Below are 20,000 nucleotides of genomic sequence, written 5' to 3' on the forward strand. Positions count from 1 at the left end.
AGCACAAGCCCTTGGGCTTCAAGAAATGCTCTAGGTGCAGTTATAAAATGCCCATTACCGATGGGCACTCTGTGTGTATTGTCTGGAGCGATTCATCTCCAGGAGCCTTTAGTCCGCGAGTTCTTCAGGAAAAGAAGAATAAGTTGATTTTGAAGGGACTTCTGAAACCCTCCTTTAAGGAGTGTCTGGAGAGTGTTTCCAGCTCTAAGGCAAAATCCTCTAAATCAAGAAAGAGATCTCCGGCTCCATCAGTCTCCTCGGAGCCACCGGAGAAAATAGCAAAGTCTGCTTCGACATGCTCGACTCCATTGTCTTCGGGGCCGCAGGAAGTGTCAGTTGTTATGGAACCTGCTTCAGAGCCGATCGCCTAGCATTTAGGCCAGTATCCCCTCCTCCCAGGTCCCCTTCAGAGTGGAGGTCTCGATCTCCTTCTCTGTCCTCCAAATCTTCCAGGACCTTATCTGATGTGGACGTTGATAGAGTGGTGCAGAGACTCCTTCAGTCACCGGTTCTGGCAAAATTGTTCTCTGCTCCAAACCAGTCTGCTCCGGAGCCAGTCCCTCAATCTGCTTCGATACTTCTTCCTCCGAGCACATCTCACCTTTCGGAGCCGGAGTGCTCAGCTCCATGTGATGTCCCTAGGTCGGTTCCGACAGCCCCTCCTGGCTTATCTGTGCTGACGTCAGCTCCAACCCCATCGGCGCCGTCCACAGGGTTCAGGACTCAGGATTCTTCCGACAGATCCGAGGGAGAGGCTTCGGGACACCTCTCGGCTCCTAGTCTCCCTCTCAGTGCTTCGGTGCGGGGAAGTTTGACTCCTGTTGTGGCTTCGGAGGCTGGTCGTTCTTCGGATTCGGGAGGATCTGCCTTTGAATCCATTTGGAGCTTGCTGGCCAGGTCATCAGCGGCAACATGCAGGTTGGTCATTCTGTTCCCTACTACACCGGTGCAGGTCTGTGATCGCCATCTCTCTCTAGACAGTGGAGCCCCAAGGCCTCAGGGATACCCCCATGAGTGGTCCCCACTTTTCTGAGGGCCCCTCAGAGTTTTTGCCTGAGAAGCCACCCAGAAAGAAGGCGTGCAAGAAGAAGCACATAGATTCACAGGATGAGTCTCTCACATCAGACACCAACTTCGAGGAATCAGATGGGTCCCCTAAGCCATCCCCTGAGGATGTTTCTTTCTCTGACATCCTAGAGATTTTGAAACAGAGGTGACTGGCCATCCAAAGCCCCCTCCGAGGAGGAGTCTGTCTTCCTGAAGGCCTTTGGTGCTCAGCCCTCTGCCTCCTGGGTATCTCCACCCTTCGACTAGCTTTTGGATTTGGTTTGTCAAAGGGTGTGGGAAGCTCCTGACTCTGTGGAAACGGTCCCCAGAAGATAAGAAATTTCTGTCCAAGGGAGTCTCTCTGGATGCCATGGTGGTGGCATCTTCCACTCAGAAGGAATTAGCCGAGACTTCTTCCACCGTCCATCCCCCTAACAAGGAGTCTAGGACCATGGACCGGTACGTGAAGCCTACCTTTTCTTCAGCGACCTTTACCTTACGGTCACTGAATTATTTATCGCACTTTACATGGCTCTAGAGAGATCTCCTCAAGGAGCTTGGAGATACTCTCACAGGTAACGTTTCTGAGGTGGTGGCCCAGACGGTCAACGCTCAGATGTCTACCCAAAATTCCATTGCAAATTCCTCCATGAGGCTAATCTCCTATGTAGCCGAAGGAACGAGTAGGGCAGCAAGTTCAGAAGTTGCTCTTAGGAGGCAGGCCTGGATGCGCCTTTGTCATTTCGCAGAGGCCTTCAAGTCTTCATTCACCGACACCCCTTTTGATGGTTCCTCTTTGTTCGGAACCAAGGTGAAAGACACTCTCACCAGGTGCGAGCAGGAGGGAAAAACTCTGTCTACGTAGGAGTCAGTTTTTCCCTTCCCTCTAGGCCTTATCCCAAGGCCCAGAGGGGTGGCAAAATGTGGTTCAAGAAATCACAGAGGTTTTTTTCCCAGTGCACAAGATGAGCCCCCCTCCAGAGGCAGGGGAGGGTGTGGTTATTCAGGGAGATGCCACCCTAGGGGCAGAGGAGGCCCCCGCAACTTGGGAGACTGCGATTCCTTTTGTGGTTCTCCCTACCGCCGCTCCTGATGGGAGGCCCGATTGTGTGTTTCCGGAGCCAGTAAGGGGTCGAATCTCATTATACCTGGAGGCCTGGCAAGACATCACCCAGGACCAATGGGTTCTACGAAAAATTTCCGGAGGATATGTCATCCCCTTCTCATCAAATCCCTCTCCAATCAAGAAAATCCCGGATGGTCCAACCAGTCAAAGGGATTACGCAGCTTGAGAAGTTTCAAAGCTGCTAGAAGAAGGAGCCATCCAACATGTCTCCTCAGACCAGATCGGATTAGGGACTTACTCCAGATTCATTTTGGTGCCGAAAAGGACAGGGGACCTGAGAACCATATTGGATCTCAGTCAATTGAACACCCATGTGCAAAAGTCCAAGTTCCGAATGGTCACATTGCAGCCTATTCTCCCATTGTTGGGAAAAGAAGTGTGGATGTGCTCCATCGACCTCAAGGATGCTTACTACCACATAAAGATGGACAGGGCATCCAGATGTCACCTACGCTTCCGGCTGGGATCCAGTCATTTTCAGTTTTGAGCCCTGCCTTTTGGTCTCACCACAGCCCCCAGGGTGTTTACCAAATGCATGGCAGTGGTGACTGCTCACTTGAGACATCAGGGATTTCACGTGTTTCCGTATCTGGATTACTGGCTCCTAACTGCCACCACCAGGCATCTACTACTTCAGACCTGGGACACTACTATCAGCCTATGTCAACAGTAGGGCATCACATTGAACTGGGAAAAAATCTGCCTCGTTACCCTCACAGCACGTCACTTTTATAGATGCCAAACTAGACACCATCCTCATGCGGGCGTTTCTACCACTGGAAAGAATCAGAGTCCTATAACAACAAGTTCACGCCTTGCTCCCTCTGAGAAGAGCGAAGGCAAGATGGGTCCTCCAACTGTTGGGGACAATGGCTGCTACGATTGTTAGTCCCTCTGGCAAGGTTACATATGAGACTCCTTCAGTGGCTACTCTTTGCCCAATGGTCTCTTCAACGTCTTCCACTTTCTCACCCTATTCTACTCACAGATATGCAAACAGGATCTCAGTTGGTGGCTTCGCACCCACAACCTGAATGCGGGAAAGCCCTTCGTTCCTGTGTCCCCGGTTGCCACGGTGACCACGGATGCCTCCCAGATTGGGGGGGGGGGGCATTATCTAGACAGGACAGTCCAAGGCACGTGGCAAGAGCATGAGATGCATCTGCATATCACTGTCCTGGAGATGAGAGCTGTGCTACTAGCATTGCAAGCACTTCAGAGTTTTCTTCCTCTCGGGACTATTGCAATCCACTCAGACAATATGTCATTGGTGTGGTATCTGAACAAGCAGGGAGGAACCAAGTCTTATCCCTTTTGCAGAGAGGCCATGTGAGTGTGGCAGTGGGCAGTGTCTTCCCAACGTTTTCTGGTGGCAACGCACGTTCCGGGGAAGTCCATTGTGATCGCAGACAGGCTAAGCAGAGCTATTCTGATGCCTTACGAGTGGTCCCTGAACTGTCAAGTTGCGGAACAGATCTTCCGCAGGTGGGGTCTGCCTTGCCGCAACCATTTTGCCAGCCCTCTCAATGCCAAATGTAGCAGCTACTTCACGTTGATCTCCCCTCCGGGGGAATCACCCAGGAACGCTCTAGTCCACGATTGGCCCTCCGGTCTACTATATGCTTTCCCTCCGGTCCCCTTGTGTCAAAGGTTATTCAGAAAGCACAATCCTTGGGAAACAAAATGATTCTGATTGTCCCACACTAGCCTCGTCAAATTTGGTTCCCCTTTCTCCATCCTTATCTCATGGACGCTCCTTGGATTCTGGACCCACAACCAGACTTACTGACAACACATGTTAGAGCAGCTCCATCCCTCTCTTCGAACCCTCTGGTTGACAGCCTGGCTACTTCACTTCCATCATTAGTTAGGCTTCATCATTTTTCGCCGGAGGTGGTTCATATTTTATCTTCCTCTCATAAGACTTCGACCAGGAAGATTTATTACAGCAAATGGAAGGGGTTTTCAATCTGGGCGCATGCCAAAAAGAGACTGACCCTTACATAGCTCCAGTTTCGTCTGTATTGGAGTTCTTGTCTATGCTCTTTAACCAGGGTTCAGCGGCCGCAACCATTAAAGTCCAATTGGCGTCGATTTCTACCTTTCATGTCGCAGACGAGCCTAGCATGATGACACATAGACTCTGTAAGGCTTTCCTGATGGGCACTTTGGTACTTCGTCCTCCGGTATCGGAACCTGTTATGCCTTGGGACTTAAACTTTGTTCTACAGGGTCTTACTTCACCCCCCTTTGAGCCTGCAGCCACTTGCGATTTAAAATTCTTAACTTGGAAGACTGTCTTTTTAGTAGCCATCACGTCAGCCAGACGCATTTCAGAGCTTCAAGCTTTATCAATCAAAACCCCCTTATTTGATTTTTCATAAAGACAGGATTTCTCTCGGACCGCATCCCTCTTTTCTTCACAAAGTGGCGTCAGTCAGTAACCTTAACCAATCTATTGAATTGCCAGTGTTTTTTCCCCAGTTCTCAAACAAGGCAGCATTAAAATTTCATCAGTTGGATGTGCACAGACAATTACGTTTTTATTTGCACAGAACAAAAGACCTCAGAAAATCTGATCAATTGTTCGTTTATTTTTTGGAAAACAGAATTGGGTCTCCTGTTTCCAAAGTCACGTTGTCCGGGTGGATTTCCAGTTGTATTTCTTTCATTTATTCCTCAATGGGTAAAGATTTACCATTCCGGGTGAAGGCTCACTTTACTTGGTCTGTATCTACATCTACAGCTTTTCAGACCAGATTGTCTATGGATGATATTTGTGCTGTGACTAACTTCGCCATCTCCTCACACCCTTGTTACTCATTACAAGTTAGATGTGGTATCTAGGGGCAGGTCTTCCTTTGATTCCACAGTGCTCAGGAGTATTTTCCACTGAGCCTCCCAGGATTTAGGTGCTTGGGATGCTGTCCCACAGGTAAGAATGTAGGTGAGATTGGACTACATAACATCAAGATGTTATGTACTCACCATAACATTCGATGTATGTAGTCCATCTCGCCTCACATTCTCCCTTCCTGGAGGATCTGGAAGTTAGGTCTGGTTTCAGAGCTGCCTTCATTCTTGGTTTGTTCTTCCTTTCCTTAGGTGGTGTTATGCATGGAGAATGAGTGCTGGTGCTCGCAGCAAACTAGATCTGGGGATATAGAGCAGTGCAGCATGGGATACCATCTTAGCCCAGCCAGTAGAAAGACTTTGAGCTAAAAAAGTTTGGCTGAGCCAGAGCCGACATTTGGCTCCGAACCCACGGGTCAGAATGTGAGGCGAGATGGACTACATACATCGAACGTTATGGTGAGTACATAACTTCTTGTTTCCTTTCACTGTAACAGTGCAAGTATTGTTTTGCTTATACCTATTTTGCCTTTTATTTTTCAGTACAGGGTGTTCATAATCAGTTTCACCAACTTTGCACACAATTTTCTTTGTTTGCGTGACTCAACAGTGAACTCCCTTTTCCTTGTCAGAGGGTTTAAAGTTTTAGAGGCAGTATCTTACACAACCTTTAGTTTTACAAAATCCCACCAGAGGTTTGGTAAAGCAGTTTTGTTGCAGATATTTGTTTTGTAATTCTTTACTGGAACACCAACAAAGAGCTTTTATTTTTCAAGCTAGTCTTTATCTGCCACAAGGATGGACTCTGTCTAAAGTTTGTTTTAATAAAAAAAAAATTCAAAAACTGATTAATCAAATAGGGTGAACATACCGTAAATATTTTTTTTGCAGAGTCCTGCCCTCTGCATCCTCATATCCCTGCTAACTCAAAAATACTAATTCTAGTTTTGTAGAATAGCAGGGATAAAGGAAAATCTCTCTTCCTTTTGGCATTTAGTGATTGCAGACAAAAAGTTCTTCTTTTAGCAATATTCAGCATATATTTTATTCATTCATTTATTGTCATCAGCCCTCTTTTTCCCATTTTTTTTTTTTTTTTACATAAAGTCGGGGTATTGGTTCCCTACTATTTAAGGGAACTTTCATTGTTTTGAACGTCGCTTTGTTGACAGACGTTGAAAAGGCCAAGTTCCGAAAATGACCCAGTGATTTTTTGTCTTGAGATCTTGGAGTTGGTATATATGTAGGGGAGGTGTGTGTAGCTCAGCCCCCCCATTTTATTTTGTATTTGGGCTTTTATTTGCGGACCAGCGATTTTTTTTCCTTAGGAAAAAAATCGCTGTTCCGTTTGTTCGTGATTTGGAGTACTCTGCATTTAGCTGCTGATAAAGCGACGTTCGAAACATTGAATGTTCGCTTATTTAATAGGGAAGTGGCGTAACGTGTTAACTGTTGCCAGCTCTCTTGATTCAGTGCCACACTCCTGCCTTCTTCAACACTCATGACTGACTGTCGCAGATCTTCTTTCACACAATCCATCCACCTCTTTGCTGGACGTCCTCACTTCCTCTTACCATGTTCTTCGTGTTTCACTGTTGCAGTCATTACATTTAGGTAATCTGCTGGCAGGTTGCCCTCAGTCGGCCTGAATAACAAAGTCTTGGGTCCTGCATTGGTTGCTGTCTCCTCTTCCATGACGTCAGGTTGTCAGGGGTATAAAACATGCAGCCGATGCCGTTTTCATCGGTCTTTCTTGCCACGCGGTGCCCGAAGCAAAAGCAGTTCGCAAGTGCCAGTCGGCCGACTCCTGAAATTTTCGTTTTCGAGTTTCAGAACCGAAGTCTTCAAACTAAAGCTAAATACCCCGTTGGGGAAACTTTTTCTTGCTCCTTACCGATGTCAGTAAAAGTTAATAATTGCATTACATGTGGGAAGCAAATACCTTATAAGGATTTTCATTTGTACTGTATTCCTTGCCTAGGCCCTGATCACAACGTGCCTTGCAGTCGGTTTTTTACTAAATTTAACCAATGCACTGTTAAGGGTCGGTATATTTTTGCTTCTAAATATTTTGGTTCAAGATTTAACTACCCTGAAATGTCATCGGTTAGCAATCTGAGTACCGGAGTTCACAAAAAACGTAAGGAAAAAGACAGAGACAGACCGTCGAGGTCCAAAACCAAAGACAAAGCTTCTCCTAAGCCCGTCGCCGCTTCGCCAGTACTCAGTGAGGCGCTTTCGCAGTCCCTGATGCCTGCTACTTTTGACTCGCAGGCCTCTACCGAGATCCATTCGGAGTCCGGTATGCCGCGAGATTCGCAAAGTATTGAACCCGCGGATGTCTCTCCCTTGGATGGGTCCGGAGCTGCTTAGCAGGCACCGGCTTCTGAGGGTGTTTTCAGGCCTCAACATTTTTACATTAAACCGACGTCAGCAACAAAACCAAGGTCAAAAACAACTTCTGTGTCTAAAAAAGTGATGCATGAGCCACATGCTCAGTCCCCTATGCCTAAAAAACAGATGTTCAAAATGGCTGAGGATTTAATTACCTTGATCAGGGGTTCCCAATCCCCCCCTGCTATGAGGCTTAGGCAAGGCACTGATTATGAATCTTCAGATCAGGTTTCCATTTCTTCTGATTCCTCTTCTGATCAGCAATTTTTTATTCCACCCTATGAGGATGCTGATGCAGAGGAATCCATCCCATCTGCATCTCCTCCTGAGGATTACTGTTTTGGAGAGACTTTGCATACTTTAAGGGAACATTTTCACTGGGAGAGTCAGGACTTCTCTGAATCAAAAAAGAGGCTTAGGGATTTTCTTCTTCTTCCTCAACATAGGCCTTTGGCTATGCTTCCTGTATTAGACATTGTTGACGATGTGTTCTCAGAATCAAGCATGGTTCCTGATTCCCTGCCTCCGGCTCCTAGTAAGCCAGACAGATATTACAGGGTTCCTGACTCCCACAAATTTATTTTCAAAAATCCAGCTGCTGATTCTGAGACTATTTCTCAGGGTCCCAAGGGTGATGAGGCTTCTACTGCCAAAAATCCTACCCCTTCTGATAGAGATTCCAGGGTGCTGGATAGATGGGGTAAGAAAGTTTATACGTCTGCAACCTTGGCAATCAGGGCTTTAAACTGCCAGTTTCATATGCTTAAATATCAACATGTTATGTGCTTATTGAAACAGAAAATGATGTTGATTTCTGATTGTGTGGAAAATAGAGTTACAGGATTTATTGCATTCAGCAGAACAGGTTGGAAAGCATATTTTGCAATGTGGTTTTGATTCCCTGGAGGCCTCTTGTACGGCCACCGTTACTGGATCTGTGATTAGAAGGCATGCCTCGCTCAAGGAGCAACATCTGCCTGATCATGTTAAAGCTAAATTGTTGGATTCCCCTTTGCAGCATGATACTCTGGTAATAAGGCAGAAGAGGTTTTAAAGAAAATGGAAGACAAAGCTAAATCTATGCAAACTGTAAATGATTTCTTGCAAGTGCAGCCAACCAGGTTCAGTAGGCACTGGCCACCTAAAAATTGGTCCTTTCCTGTGTCCAACAGAGCCACTCAGGGCAAACCCAGGTGCTCAAAAGGCTCCAGATATCAGTCACAGGGTTCTTACAGGTCAAAGCAATGGGGTGCCTCCACCTCCAAATATGGAGGAAACAAAGCACAACCCTACAGTCAGCAGTCTCAATGACTTTCCTCTACCATCTCCAAGCACTTATCTTTTGGTAGCCCCCTTGGGGGGAAAATTAGCACTTCATGCTCAAAATTGGCAGTTAATTACCCAGGACAAGTGGGTATTAAACATAGTATCTCAGGGGTACAGATTTCATTTCCATACTTTACCAATTCCAAATGGATGGCCGGATCTGCCACAAAACCAGTGGGCAGAGGCCCAGAAACAAGTCATGCCCCCCGTGGATATGGGGGCTATTCAACTGGTACCAGAAAAGGAAAAAGGACACGATTTTATTCAAGACTTTTCTTGGTACCCCGAAAAGACAATTCATGGCATCCAATACTGGACTTATCGATTCTGAACACATTCCTGGACATTCCAAAATTCAAAATGCTGACTTTATAACAGCTTCTGCCTATGCTAGGCAAGAATGCTTAGTTAGTAACTCTGGACTTAAAAGAGGCATACCTGCATATCCCAATAAGGGAATCGTGCAGAAGATACCTCGGCTTCAAAGCAGGTTTTTTGCATTACCCATTCTCTGCACTGCCCTTTGGCTTATCTACTGCACCCAAGGTCTTTACAAAGTGCCTGGCACCAGTAATTGCATTTTGCAGACAAAGAAATATTCAAATGTATCCTTATCTGGACGATTGTCTCATTCAAGCAGAGGACAAGGACATTCTTCTTCAACATCTGGCGTTTGTAAAAAGGCTTCTAGTATGCCTAGGGTACACCATAAACAAAGAGAAATCACAACTGGTACTCTCTCAAATAATTGCATTCCGGGGTGCAAGCTTGAATACAACTGCCCAGATGGCTTACCTCACGCGAGACAAACAAAGGCAATTGACAACATACTTCAAACAAATGGCAACAAAAACCCAGTTATCTGCAAGTCAAATTCTGCAGGCCTTAGGGTTAATGGCATCTTGCATTCTACTAATTCCATATGCGAGACTGCATATGAGGAAACTTTAGTGGTACCTAAAAAGTTTATGGAGTCAATATTGTCACAGCCTGGAAACAATGATTCCTCTCATTCCCTGCCTACAACAGGAGTTTTTGGTGGTCAGAGACATGTCACCAAAACAAGGGACTGTCATTCACTCTACCCCCTGCCACCCAAACCCTAACTGCAGACGCATCAGACTATGCTTGTGGGGGCCCACCTGGCAGGGAGATGCATTCAGGGCAAATGGATCCCAAACCAAATGCATCTGCATATCAACCAGAAAGAAATGCTAGCTCTTCAGAATGCTCTGACAGCCTTCAAGGACTTACTTCATCCAGGACAACTACTGATAAAGACGGACAACACCACAGTTATGTGGTACATAAACAAGCAGGGGGGTACCCCCTTTGCAAACTAGCCATGGCCTTGTGGAACACAGCCTTGACTTACCAAATACCTCTTCAAGCTCATTTCCTGCCAGGAAAGCAAAATACTCTCACAGACGACCTAAGCAGAAATCTTATGGACCCGCAGAATGGAAACTGGATCCACAAATCTTCAGCATGTTAACACAGAAGTGGGGGAGCCCAGACATAGATCTATTTGCCTGTCCCCAAAACTATCAGTTGGACAAATTCTGCACAAGAACTCCTCACAAAAAAGCATGGAAAGTGGATGCTCTATCCTTCAGCTGGAAAAACCTATCAGTCTATGCCTTTCTCCCTCTGCCTCTACTCTCCAAGGTCTTACTAAAAGTCAGACAGGAAAAAACAGAAATTATCCTAATTGCTCCGGACTGGCCTCGCCAGCACTGGTACCCGCTTCTAAGGAATATATCGCACCTTCCTCCGTGATACTTGCCTCAAACACGTCACCTACTGTCTCAGCAGAACTGTCAAATTCTGCCCACTCAGCTCCAAACTCTGAATCTTGCAGCATGGCTAATCAACTAATAATTCAAACCACATCTCTCAACAAACCTGTGATGGATGTCATTTTGAAAGCCAGAAGGCCTAGTACTAGAAAATCTTATGCTGATAAATGGAAGAGATTCTGTGCTTGGAACCAAGCACAAGGAAGAGACACAGCAAAGCCCAATATTCCTCAGAATTTACAATACTTAACTGAGATGCTTGACAAGGGCCTATCTTTTTCTTCAATAAAAATCCATGCCTCTGCCATCTTGGCTCATTACAACACAGAGCCTCCCCTCTTTTCTCATCCACTGCTTAAACGGTATCTCAGAGGGGCCAAAAATTTAAGGCCTCCCAGGAGAGCACCAACTCCTGTATGAGACCTCAGTTTTGTGCTGGAAAAACTCACCCTGCCTCCTTTTGAACCAGCAGCTACTGCGGATATACAATTTCTGTCTTGGAAGACCGCTTTTCTTTTGGCAGTCACTTCAGCAAGAAGGGTTTCAGAATTACAGGCTCTCATGGCAGTGGAGCCTTTCATTATTTTTTACCCAGACAGGGTGGCCCTCCGGACCAATCCTTCTTTTATGCCTAAGGTGGTATACAGTGTGGCTCTTAACCAGACCATTCACCTGCTAACATTTTACCCAAATCCGCAGAACAAGGGGGAACGGATTCTGCATTCATTGGATATACACAGACAGCTAAGATCCTACTTAAACAGGACCAAATCTCTAAGAGAGTCTGAGCAACTACTGGTAGCTTTTGCTGCAGGATCAGAGGGGAAGGCTATATCAAAGCAGGCTATTTCTAAATGGATAAGCCACTGCATTCTTTTTGCACCATGGTAAACCAGTGCCCAAGGGGATCAGATCACATTCCACCAGGGCTGCCTCTACTTCAGCAGCTTTTTTCAGAGGGGTCCCAACCAAAGACATTCTAGAAGCTGCTACTTGGAGCTCTGTTCATACCTTCACAAAGCATTATCATTTACCTCTCTTCTCTAAATCCAGGGCAGGCTTTGTCACTGCAGTCCTGCAGAGCCTTATAGCCGCTTCTAATGCTGTTTAACTCCATCCTCCTATCCATAGCTTTGGGATTCTACCCAAATTTAATGACTGCAACAGTGAAACACGAAGAACATAGTACAGTTGTGTACACTTATCATAAATGTAGGTGTTCGAGTGTATTCACTGTTGCAGTTCAGGTTACCCACCCGCCATTCTATACCTTTTCTTTCCTTCACTATACTCAAAAACCTTTGTAGTGTATTTGCTTTTAGTTGAAGGTAAAGTTTGTTTCTAAAAGTGCATTTATATATTTACAGTTTATTTATATATATTTTTGCTCCCCATTTGGGGGGCACCTGATATCTGGGGCAAGAAAAACTGATGAAAATGGAGTCGGCTGCATGTTTTATACCGCTGACAACCTGATGTTATGGAAGAAGAGACAGCAACCGACGCAGGACCCAAGACTTTGTTATTCAGGCCGACTGAGGGCAACCTGCCAGCAGATTACCCAAATGTAATGACTGCAACGGTGAATACACTCGAACATCTACATTTATGGTAAGTGTGCACAACTGTACTTTCTTCCTCTCTGTCCCACTTCTTCCTCACCAGATTGTCTTCTGCTTTTCTGCATGTGTCCAAACCACTGTAGTCTGTTCTCTTTGATTTTTTTCTGCAATTGGAGCTACTTTGACTTCTGCTCTTATGTCCTCATTTCTTTGTCTGGCCCACAGTGTGCATCCTACCACTCTTCTCAGGCACTTCATTTCCATCACCTGTAGCTTCTTCAACTATTCTGCCTTTACTGTCCAGGTTACTGTACCATACAGTAGTACTGGTCACACCACTGTCTTGTAGCCCTTACTTTTCAGCTTCTTTGGCATTCTTCTGTCATAGACTACTCCTGACGCTTTATGCCATTTGGCTGCAGCCCCACTGATTCTAGCTTTGATCTCTTCAGACTTCCTTCTCCTCAACCACCCCTGCCAGATACTTGAAGCTGTTTACCTGTTCCACTATCTTCCCCTCTCTCATTGTTCTCAGCTTCTTCCGATTTCCCCAGTTTGCTGCCATTACCGCCATCTTATCTGCGCTTACTTTCATCCCATGTGCCTTGAGTTTTGCATTCCATTCAACTACACTTTGCTGAAGTTCTTGCCCAGTGCCTGCCTGTAATACCACATCTTCTGAGACCAGTTGGCGTAATAGTTAAGGTCTTTACCTCCCTTGCACAAGGTACAAGGTTTGATCCTAGCCTACGACCAATGCCTGTTTGGAGTTTGTATGTTCTCCCTGTGTCTCCATGGGGTTCCTCCCATGTCCGAAAAACATACTAAGTGTTTCCATCTAAAGCTCACCAATGAATGGAGCTTTGGGCAGCAGCAGAGACTTTACATGGTGCCCTTTAGGGGGAAGAGTTGTACAGACAAACCACTTTGGGCATCTACTATAGTGCTCAGTATCCTGAAGATAGAACACGTATCACAGACTGCACGCCGTGGCAGGGCTAGTAACTCGACAGTGTTAAATATGGCTCTAGGTGATTTGGTCATGTTCATTCATTTAATTCAAATAAAAGGCATTAAGATAAACAGTACTTTGATCAACCACAAGGGATCCCTGTATATTGGTCTATATCACAAACACGAAAGCACAAAAGCATGAGATGAGAAGAACGAAATGGCAAAAGCTTGAACATTTAAAACATCACACCACACATGCAGAAAATGCAGAACATCAAACCTCTACAGGCTGCTGAATATACCACTGTGTAGTTCACTTATATAACAAGCAGCCAAACTAAATCCATTCACGATGCTCTCACATATCACCACATGAATCCACCAAATGAAAATAATGTATTGCTAACATTACTGTCTTTTTTGGCTTCTCGTAAGATTATATACATTTACTTAGCAACCGAAAATGTCCCTACAAAAGCCAGAAAAGAAGTCTTACTGAGACATTATAGTCATTGGTGAATTCACGTGGTGACATGCAAGAGTGTCATGAATGAATTAATTTCAACTGTGGTATATTCAGCAGCCTTTCGGTTCAATGTTCTGCATTTCGCGAATGTATGGTGCGATGTTTTAAAGTTTGGGCTTCTGCTATTTCTTTCTTCTTGTCTCGATGTTGTAAGGTTTGTGATTTTGTTTTCTGTGTTTGTGCTATATCACGCATACATGTTTCAGATTTTACAGCATTTAGGTAAAAAGTACTTCAATAAACCACCAAGAATCCCTCTAGGTCTATAAGACATAAATATATTTTTTCCTTCCTGCACCCTGTACACTGTCTTCAAAATCAGCTGTAGTGACCCTTTCATTATTCATGATTGGCTCTATAAAGTTAAACATTTTTCTTAGACTGTATCATTGGCAAATATTTTATATTTTTCCCTTAAACTGACTGTTTATATTTCTTGGATACACTACCTAACAACAATATACCAGCTGTAACTCTGACCTAAATTCTGAAAAATAGGTATTCTGAAATTTTCATAATAAATCAGTTTGTATTTTTAAATTGCCACCAGAGGAATTTACTGACTGGGAATAACAGCATATCTAAAAGATTCTAACTGATGCTGATGCATATTGGTAAATTTAAGTATTTGAGTGGTTTATATTGTATATACAAAAATGCAAATGTATAAGACATACTTGCATATTCTCATTTCAGTTCATTTAAGAGATACGTATGTGTAAAAAAAAAAAAAAAAAATGAATAGCTGTTTTATATTTTTTAAAAAATGGAATCACTTTTGTGCAAGTCTGAGCAACATGCACACTCACTGGGTCTGACTCCAATTACTCTTGTTGCAAGTGACTGACTGTGGTATAAGCATGCTTTTTATACATAAGCCTTACAGCGGAGTAAGTCACTTACACTGAGAGGAAATCTTTTGGAATGTTGCCTGTGTTGTAATTGCCTTCCAGATTTTAAAGTCTGCTTAGATGCTGGATTGTCAAGAGAATCATCCATTTTATAAACCTAGTCTTCTGCAGATAAAAGAGCAGAATTGCCGCACAGGTCTTACTAGCAGTATTCAAATGAAGAAAATGGTCCTCCTGGGCACTTCTTTTTTGCAGGATATTGAACTGTTTTTTTGGTTATATCACTTAGAGTTGACTTTACATGACACCACAGTGGTCTCATTTGACATACTTTTTATTTTTTTCAAAATCTCTAATCTCTCTGTCACGCACACACACGTAAGCGCATACATGTGTATGTGTTCTGAAAGTTGTACTTTTATTCAGCTAATGGCTCTACATTAAAAATATCTTCATTCAGATTCTACCGCTTTACAAAGCATTATAGGATCTTAAATGTATAGGTGAGTAAAACAGTATGTCAGGCTTATGGACGCTTTCTGAATTGCATAGTGCAAACAGTGGACCAGTTTGTATGACTAAGTTTCATTATTACTATTCCTTTATACTGTGTGTGTAATCATCATCTATGGGGTATACAACCTCAGCCCAAGGAGCATATCAGGCTTTGGATACTTGTGACTTTCATACTGCAAACAGGGGACTGGACTAAAAGATGTATTTTGATTTCTTTGTGATATTCTTTTTTTCAGCCATCACACAGGTGACTTTGTACAACCAGCTACAGGCAAAGGAATGTGTCAAGCTTCTGAACGCATTCTAATGAATATACTACAGTCAGATGACTAGTTTGTACAACTAAAGTTTTTTTTAATGCTATACTATGCATTTAGTAATCACCGTTCAGAGGAAATGTAATGCTAGTACTTTTTATTTCTTTTTATAATGTATAATTTGTAGTCACCATCCATGGAGGAATTTGTAATGAGAGCTTCATCCCCAAGGGATATGGCAGGCTTGTGACATTCTTACCATTTCTGTTTGTGCATTAATCACCATACAAGAGGTGTTTAATACCAGCAGCACCATCGAATATGGCAGACTTGTGAACATGGCTGACATTTCTGCACTTCCTTTTTTTCAAACAGCAATATTGAATGTAAGTGTGCCCATCTGTATGTCAGCACCTGTTATGAGGTCTTGGCCTTCTGTGTAAAAAAAAATATAATAATAAAGGGGAAGTGTGATTTATTTTAGTTTTTGGTATAATCTAAATAGGGACCTGCTTTTTTGGCAGTATCTGAAGTTGGCCTGTTTTGTTTCTAAAACCAACCATCATGAAATGCTGTTTTAACTGGCTGGCTTCCATTAGCAGTAAATATTAGAGCTAAACACCAGCTGTTGCTTTTGAACCTATTGTCAATGTTTTCCTGACGATCATAATAAAGCTGACAGAAAACTCATTCAGTGTTTTCAAACTGCACGTCTGTCTTTACTTTGACTGTCATTGAGTATTGGGTATTACCGATGTTCATAATAAGTTCAGCAAACAAATTGTGGCTAAAAACTAGACCTGACTTTCGTCTGATATGCTAGTTCTCTGAACTGTCCACTTTGACAGACCAAGGACAGCACTTTGTAAAACACACTGTGTTTTGAAAATCCAAACTTTTTTTCTCAGGAATTTGTTCACCTCTTCAATCAGGCTTTACTTTTTATTTTCCTGAATTCGCCTCTCAGGTAGTCTTAAGTAAGTCTGACCATGTCAGAATTATCTTAGGTGCAGGGTCTTCATCCACAGTCATGTTTAACTGAAGGGGTGGTCTGCAAGTTTATAAAGACAGAGATAATTTTCAAAGACAAACTAAACCTTATTTTCACACAGATCAACAAATGTGCATCACTGCACAAAATGTTGATACTCAAACTCATAAGCACATAGAAGGAAGATAGATTAAATTGATAAAAAATATAAATTAAGTAAAAATAAAATAAGATTCAAATTTGTTTTGCTTTATTTACTTTTTTGTAAACTCTATTTACATCAGAAGTACAACAAATATAACAGCAGGAATAGACTCAGTAGAAATGTAAGGATATGCAAAAACAGTACTACAGTAAGCAAGAGAGATGCACTTACCCCACCACCAGTATATACCATAAACTTACAGTTCAGTTTTCCTAGTGCAGATAGAGATGTATGAAGTGAACTATTTAGAAAGTTTATGTAAACAACAATGACATATTACACACAAATAATGTTTTACCCATGTGGCGCGTTAGGCTATAGGTTTGTTATTCAGCAGTCTGATTGCATGTGGGAAGAAGCTATTATGGAATCTGGATGTCCTGCATCTAATTCTTCTGTAGCGCTTCCTTGTTGACAGGAGTTTGAGCAGTCCATGAGCCGGATGGTGTAAATCCCTCAATGATCTTTTTGAATGCATGTCCTGTAGGGATTGAAGGGTGGAGCCAGTGATTTTTGTGGCCTGTTTAACAGTCTTATCCAGGGCATGGTTTTAGCAGGTTCCGATCCATGTGTAAATAACTACTCTTGATTTACAATGTTAATATAGCAATAACCCACGCCTGGGTGTGGGTAATGCTAAATTTACCCACGGTTGGCGTGTTTGGTCGCCCTCGGGACCAAACAAAGCCAACCGTGGGTAAATTTAGCATTACCCACTCCCAGAAGTGGGTTATTATATTCATGACATTATTTAAGAAAAGAAACTATTACTTTTCTTAAATAATGGCATAGTATAATGCTTGTTTGCTGCCCTTCCGCAGATGTCTGTCATCCGCGGCAGTTCTGATGTACTGCGCGCCTGCACAGTACATCAGAGCTGTGGGCAAAAGCAATGGAGAAAGCAAGATCTCCGTTGCTTTTTAGTGTTCGCTATGTTAAATGAGTTTAACATAGCGAGACAGTTTTAAAATAAGCAGCGGAGATGTCCGTTGCTTATTTTAAAACTGTCTCGCTATGTTAAACTCATTTAACATAGCGAAACACTAAAAGCAACGGAGATCTTGCTTTCTCAGAAATCTTCGCTATGTTAAATGGGTTTAACATAGCGAGACAGCTTTAAAATAAGCAACGGAGATCTCCGTTGCTTATTTTAAAGCTGTCTCGCTATGTTAAACCCATTTAACATAGCGAGACAGTGTTTACGAAGTTATACTAATGGAAAAAGTCCGCGACGGACCTTTTCCATTAGTATAACTCGATTTACAACGGGCACGCTGGCCAATCAGCGTGCACGTTTTGGGGTGGTCATGGTATAATACTTTTTATCTTAGATATTGTCTCTGTTAAATGAGATATTTTATCTGTAATTTGTATAACCTAAACTTTCACTGTCATTTTTTGTTCTTTAGAGATTATATGTTTAAATGCAATTTTTACTAGTACTTTAGTACTTACTGTGACAAAAAGAAAACTTCTGTTGTAACATTGTTTGTAATTTTGTCTGTAGTTATTGTTTGTTTTTGGGGCTTTTCTCCCCAGGACTCCATTGAAAATGAGTTCTTCTAGGCCCAATGGACTGTCCTGGTTAACCATCTGATGGTGTGTGTGGCTTTTTCTCTTCCTGGTTCACTTCTTCCCTACAGGCCCACTCATCTTTCTTCTTGATAAGGCCAATTACGGTGGTGTCATCTGTAAATTTGATGATTCAGTTTGACCGATCCATAGCTGTGTAGTCATGTGTTAGAACTGTGAAGGGAAGTGGACTGAGTATGCACCCTTGTGGGACCCCAGTGTTTAGGGTGATGCTGTTTGAGTGATGCTTTTCAGCTTGAATTATGTGTGGCATTTCAGTTAGGAAGTTGAGGATCCAGTTGCATATTGCTTTTTTCTATGCCCGGTTTACTTGGCTTAGACAGCAGCTGTTGTGGAATAACCATGTTAAAGGCCAAGGTGAAATCTATGAACAGCATGCATATGTAACGGTCCTTATTTTCCAGGTGGTCCAAGGTGTGATAAAGTTTTAAGGTTGTGGCATCTGAAGGAGAACAATTTGGCCTGTATGTAAATTGCAAAGGAGCAAATGTAGAAGGCAGGCAGGATGTTCTATGATCCTTAACCATTTTTTTCAAACGCTTCATTACTACGGAGGTAAGTGCAATTGGCAGATGATCTTTTAATGATGCTGGAGATGATTTCTTGAGCAGAGGGATAATGTCGGTGGTCTTTAAAGCATTTGGACACTTTTTCCTGGCTGAGAGGTATATTGAAAATGTGTGTGAAGACTGATGCCTGCTGATCAGCACAGTTTTTAAGTAGCTTCCACAGCATCCTATCTGGACCAGCTGCTTTGCCCGGATGAACCCTATGTAGGTTCTTGCTTACTTCTTCAAGATTAGAGCATAGTGCTGTGGCATCTTCATTTTTGGGTAGTCTCTCTGGTGATGATCTATTAAATTCCTCGAATCTGCTGAAGTAGATGTGCAGCTTGTTTAAAAAGTCTGGGTTATCATTTGTCTGGGATGGTGACTTATAGTGTGTGATGGTTTGGATCCCTCTCCACAGCTACCTTGGACCTTTCTGGTTAGAGAGATGTGTCTGCATTTTTAAACTGTAGGCCCATTTGGTACTCTCTTACTTTAGTTCAAGTTAGCCCTGGTCTTTTTCAAAGCCTGTCTGTCTCCAGCCGTAAAGACAGCATTATGTGCTCTCAGTAATTCATATACCTCACTGATGAGCCAGGGTTTTTGGTTGGCTGTAATGGTTACATCCTTCAGGGTAGTGACATTCTCAGTACATTTCGTGATGTATCCCACAACCATTTCAGTGTACTCATCCAAATTAATACATTGATTTGTGGTGGCAACCTCTTCAAAGAGATTCCAGTGCAAGTAGAGAGGGGGATCACGTGTCCTAGTAACAAATCATAAAATGTAATCCTTGATAGTATAGTGCCTCGCCCGATGCACTGAGTGATGAAATCAGCAGACCAGCTGTTAAAATGTCATTCCACTCGGAGTGGTTAGTTGTTTTTAGTACCTTTTTCAGTAATTTGTATGTTCTGAACTTTTGCTTTGCTGCTCCTTGATCAGATTACATTCACTCACTATGCATTGCAGTCTGAACTTCGGTGCAGGAAACGTCTGCACATGGGGGGGGGGGCACACATTTCAAGGTGTATTGTTTTTAATCTCTTCTTTGAGTTTGCTTGATTCATGACACCTTTTCCGGTTTGTCACTGCATGCAATTCTTGCAACAAATCAGCCCAGTAGAGAGCACAATTTCAAAGATCAGCTGATATGGCGAGTATTTAAAATATATAATTTTTCAGCTGATTACCTTAACCTCATCCCTTTAGTGCTGTGTGTACATTTTGAAATGTAAACTAATTTTGCTTAATGTTACAGAAAAATATTTGCATGTGCCTGCTTGGCTCAGGAATAGTTGCTGTTAATGTTGTTTTTGTTTGTAGATAAACAATGAAGTGGCAATTCTGGCCAATGAATACGGCTCCTTCAGGTATGCACAGTTCCTGACAGGGCTTGGAAAGTTAATATATCTAAAAGACTGTGACCCTGACCAGATTTTCCTTGGA

The 20,000-nt window shown here is 43.1% G+C and overlaps 1 protein-coding gene across 5 annotated transcripts in view; it reads left to right on the top strand.

Annotated features, from left to right (window-relative positions):
* Positions 1-20,000, top strand: part of TSC2 (TSC complex subunit 2) — a 3,048,576-nt gene that overhangs the window by 2,614,848 nt on the left and 413,728 nt on the right. For all 5 annotated transcript variants that reach the window (XM_044089186.1, XM_044089187.1, XM_044089190.1 and 2 more), the window contains one exon: positions 19,878-20,000. This exon is cut by the window's right edge and continues 64 nt beyond it. In XM_044089186.1, the coding sequence (XP_043945121.1) occupies positions 19,878-20,000 (123 nt within the window). The remainder of the gene's footprint in view (positions 1-19,877) is intronic.

Source organism: Protopterus annectens, chromosome 12.part0 (assembly GCF_019279795.1).
Source record: "Protopterus annectens isolate FY-2018-M chromosome 12.part0, PAN1.0, whole genome shotgun sequence".
Classification (NCBI taxonomy): Eukaryota; Metazoa; Chordata; order Ceratodontiformes; family Protopteridae; genus Protopterus; species Protopterus annectens.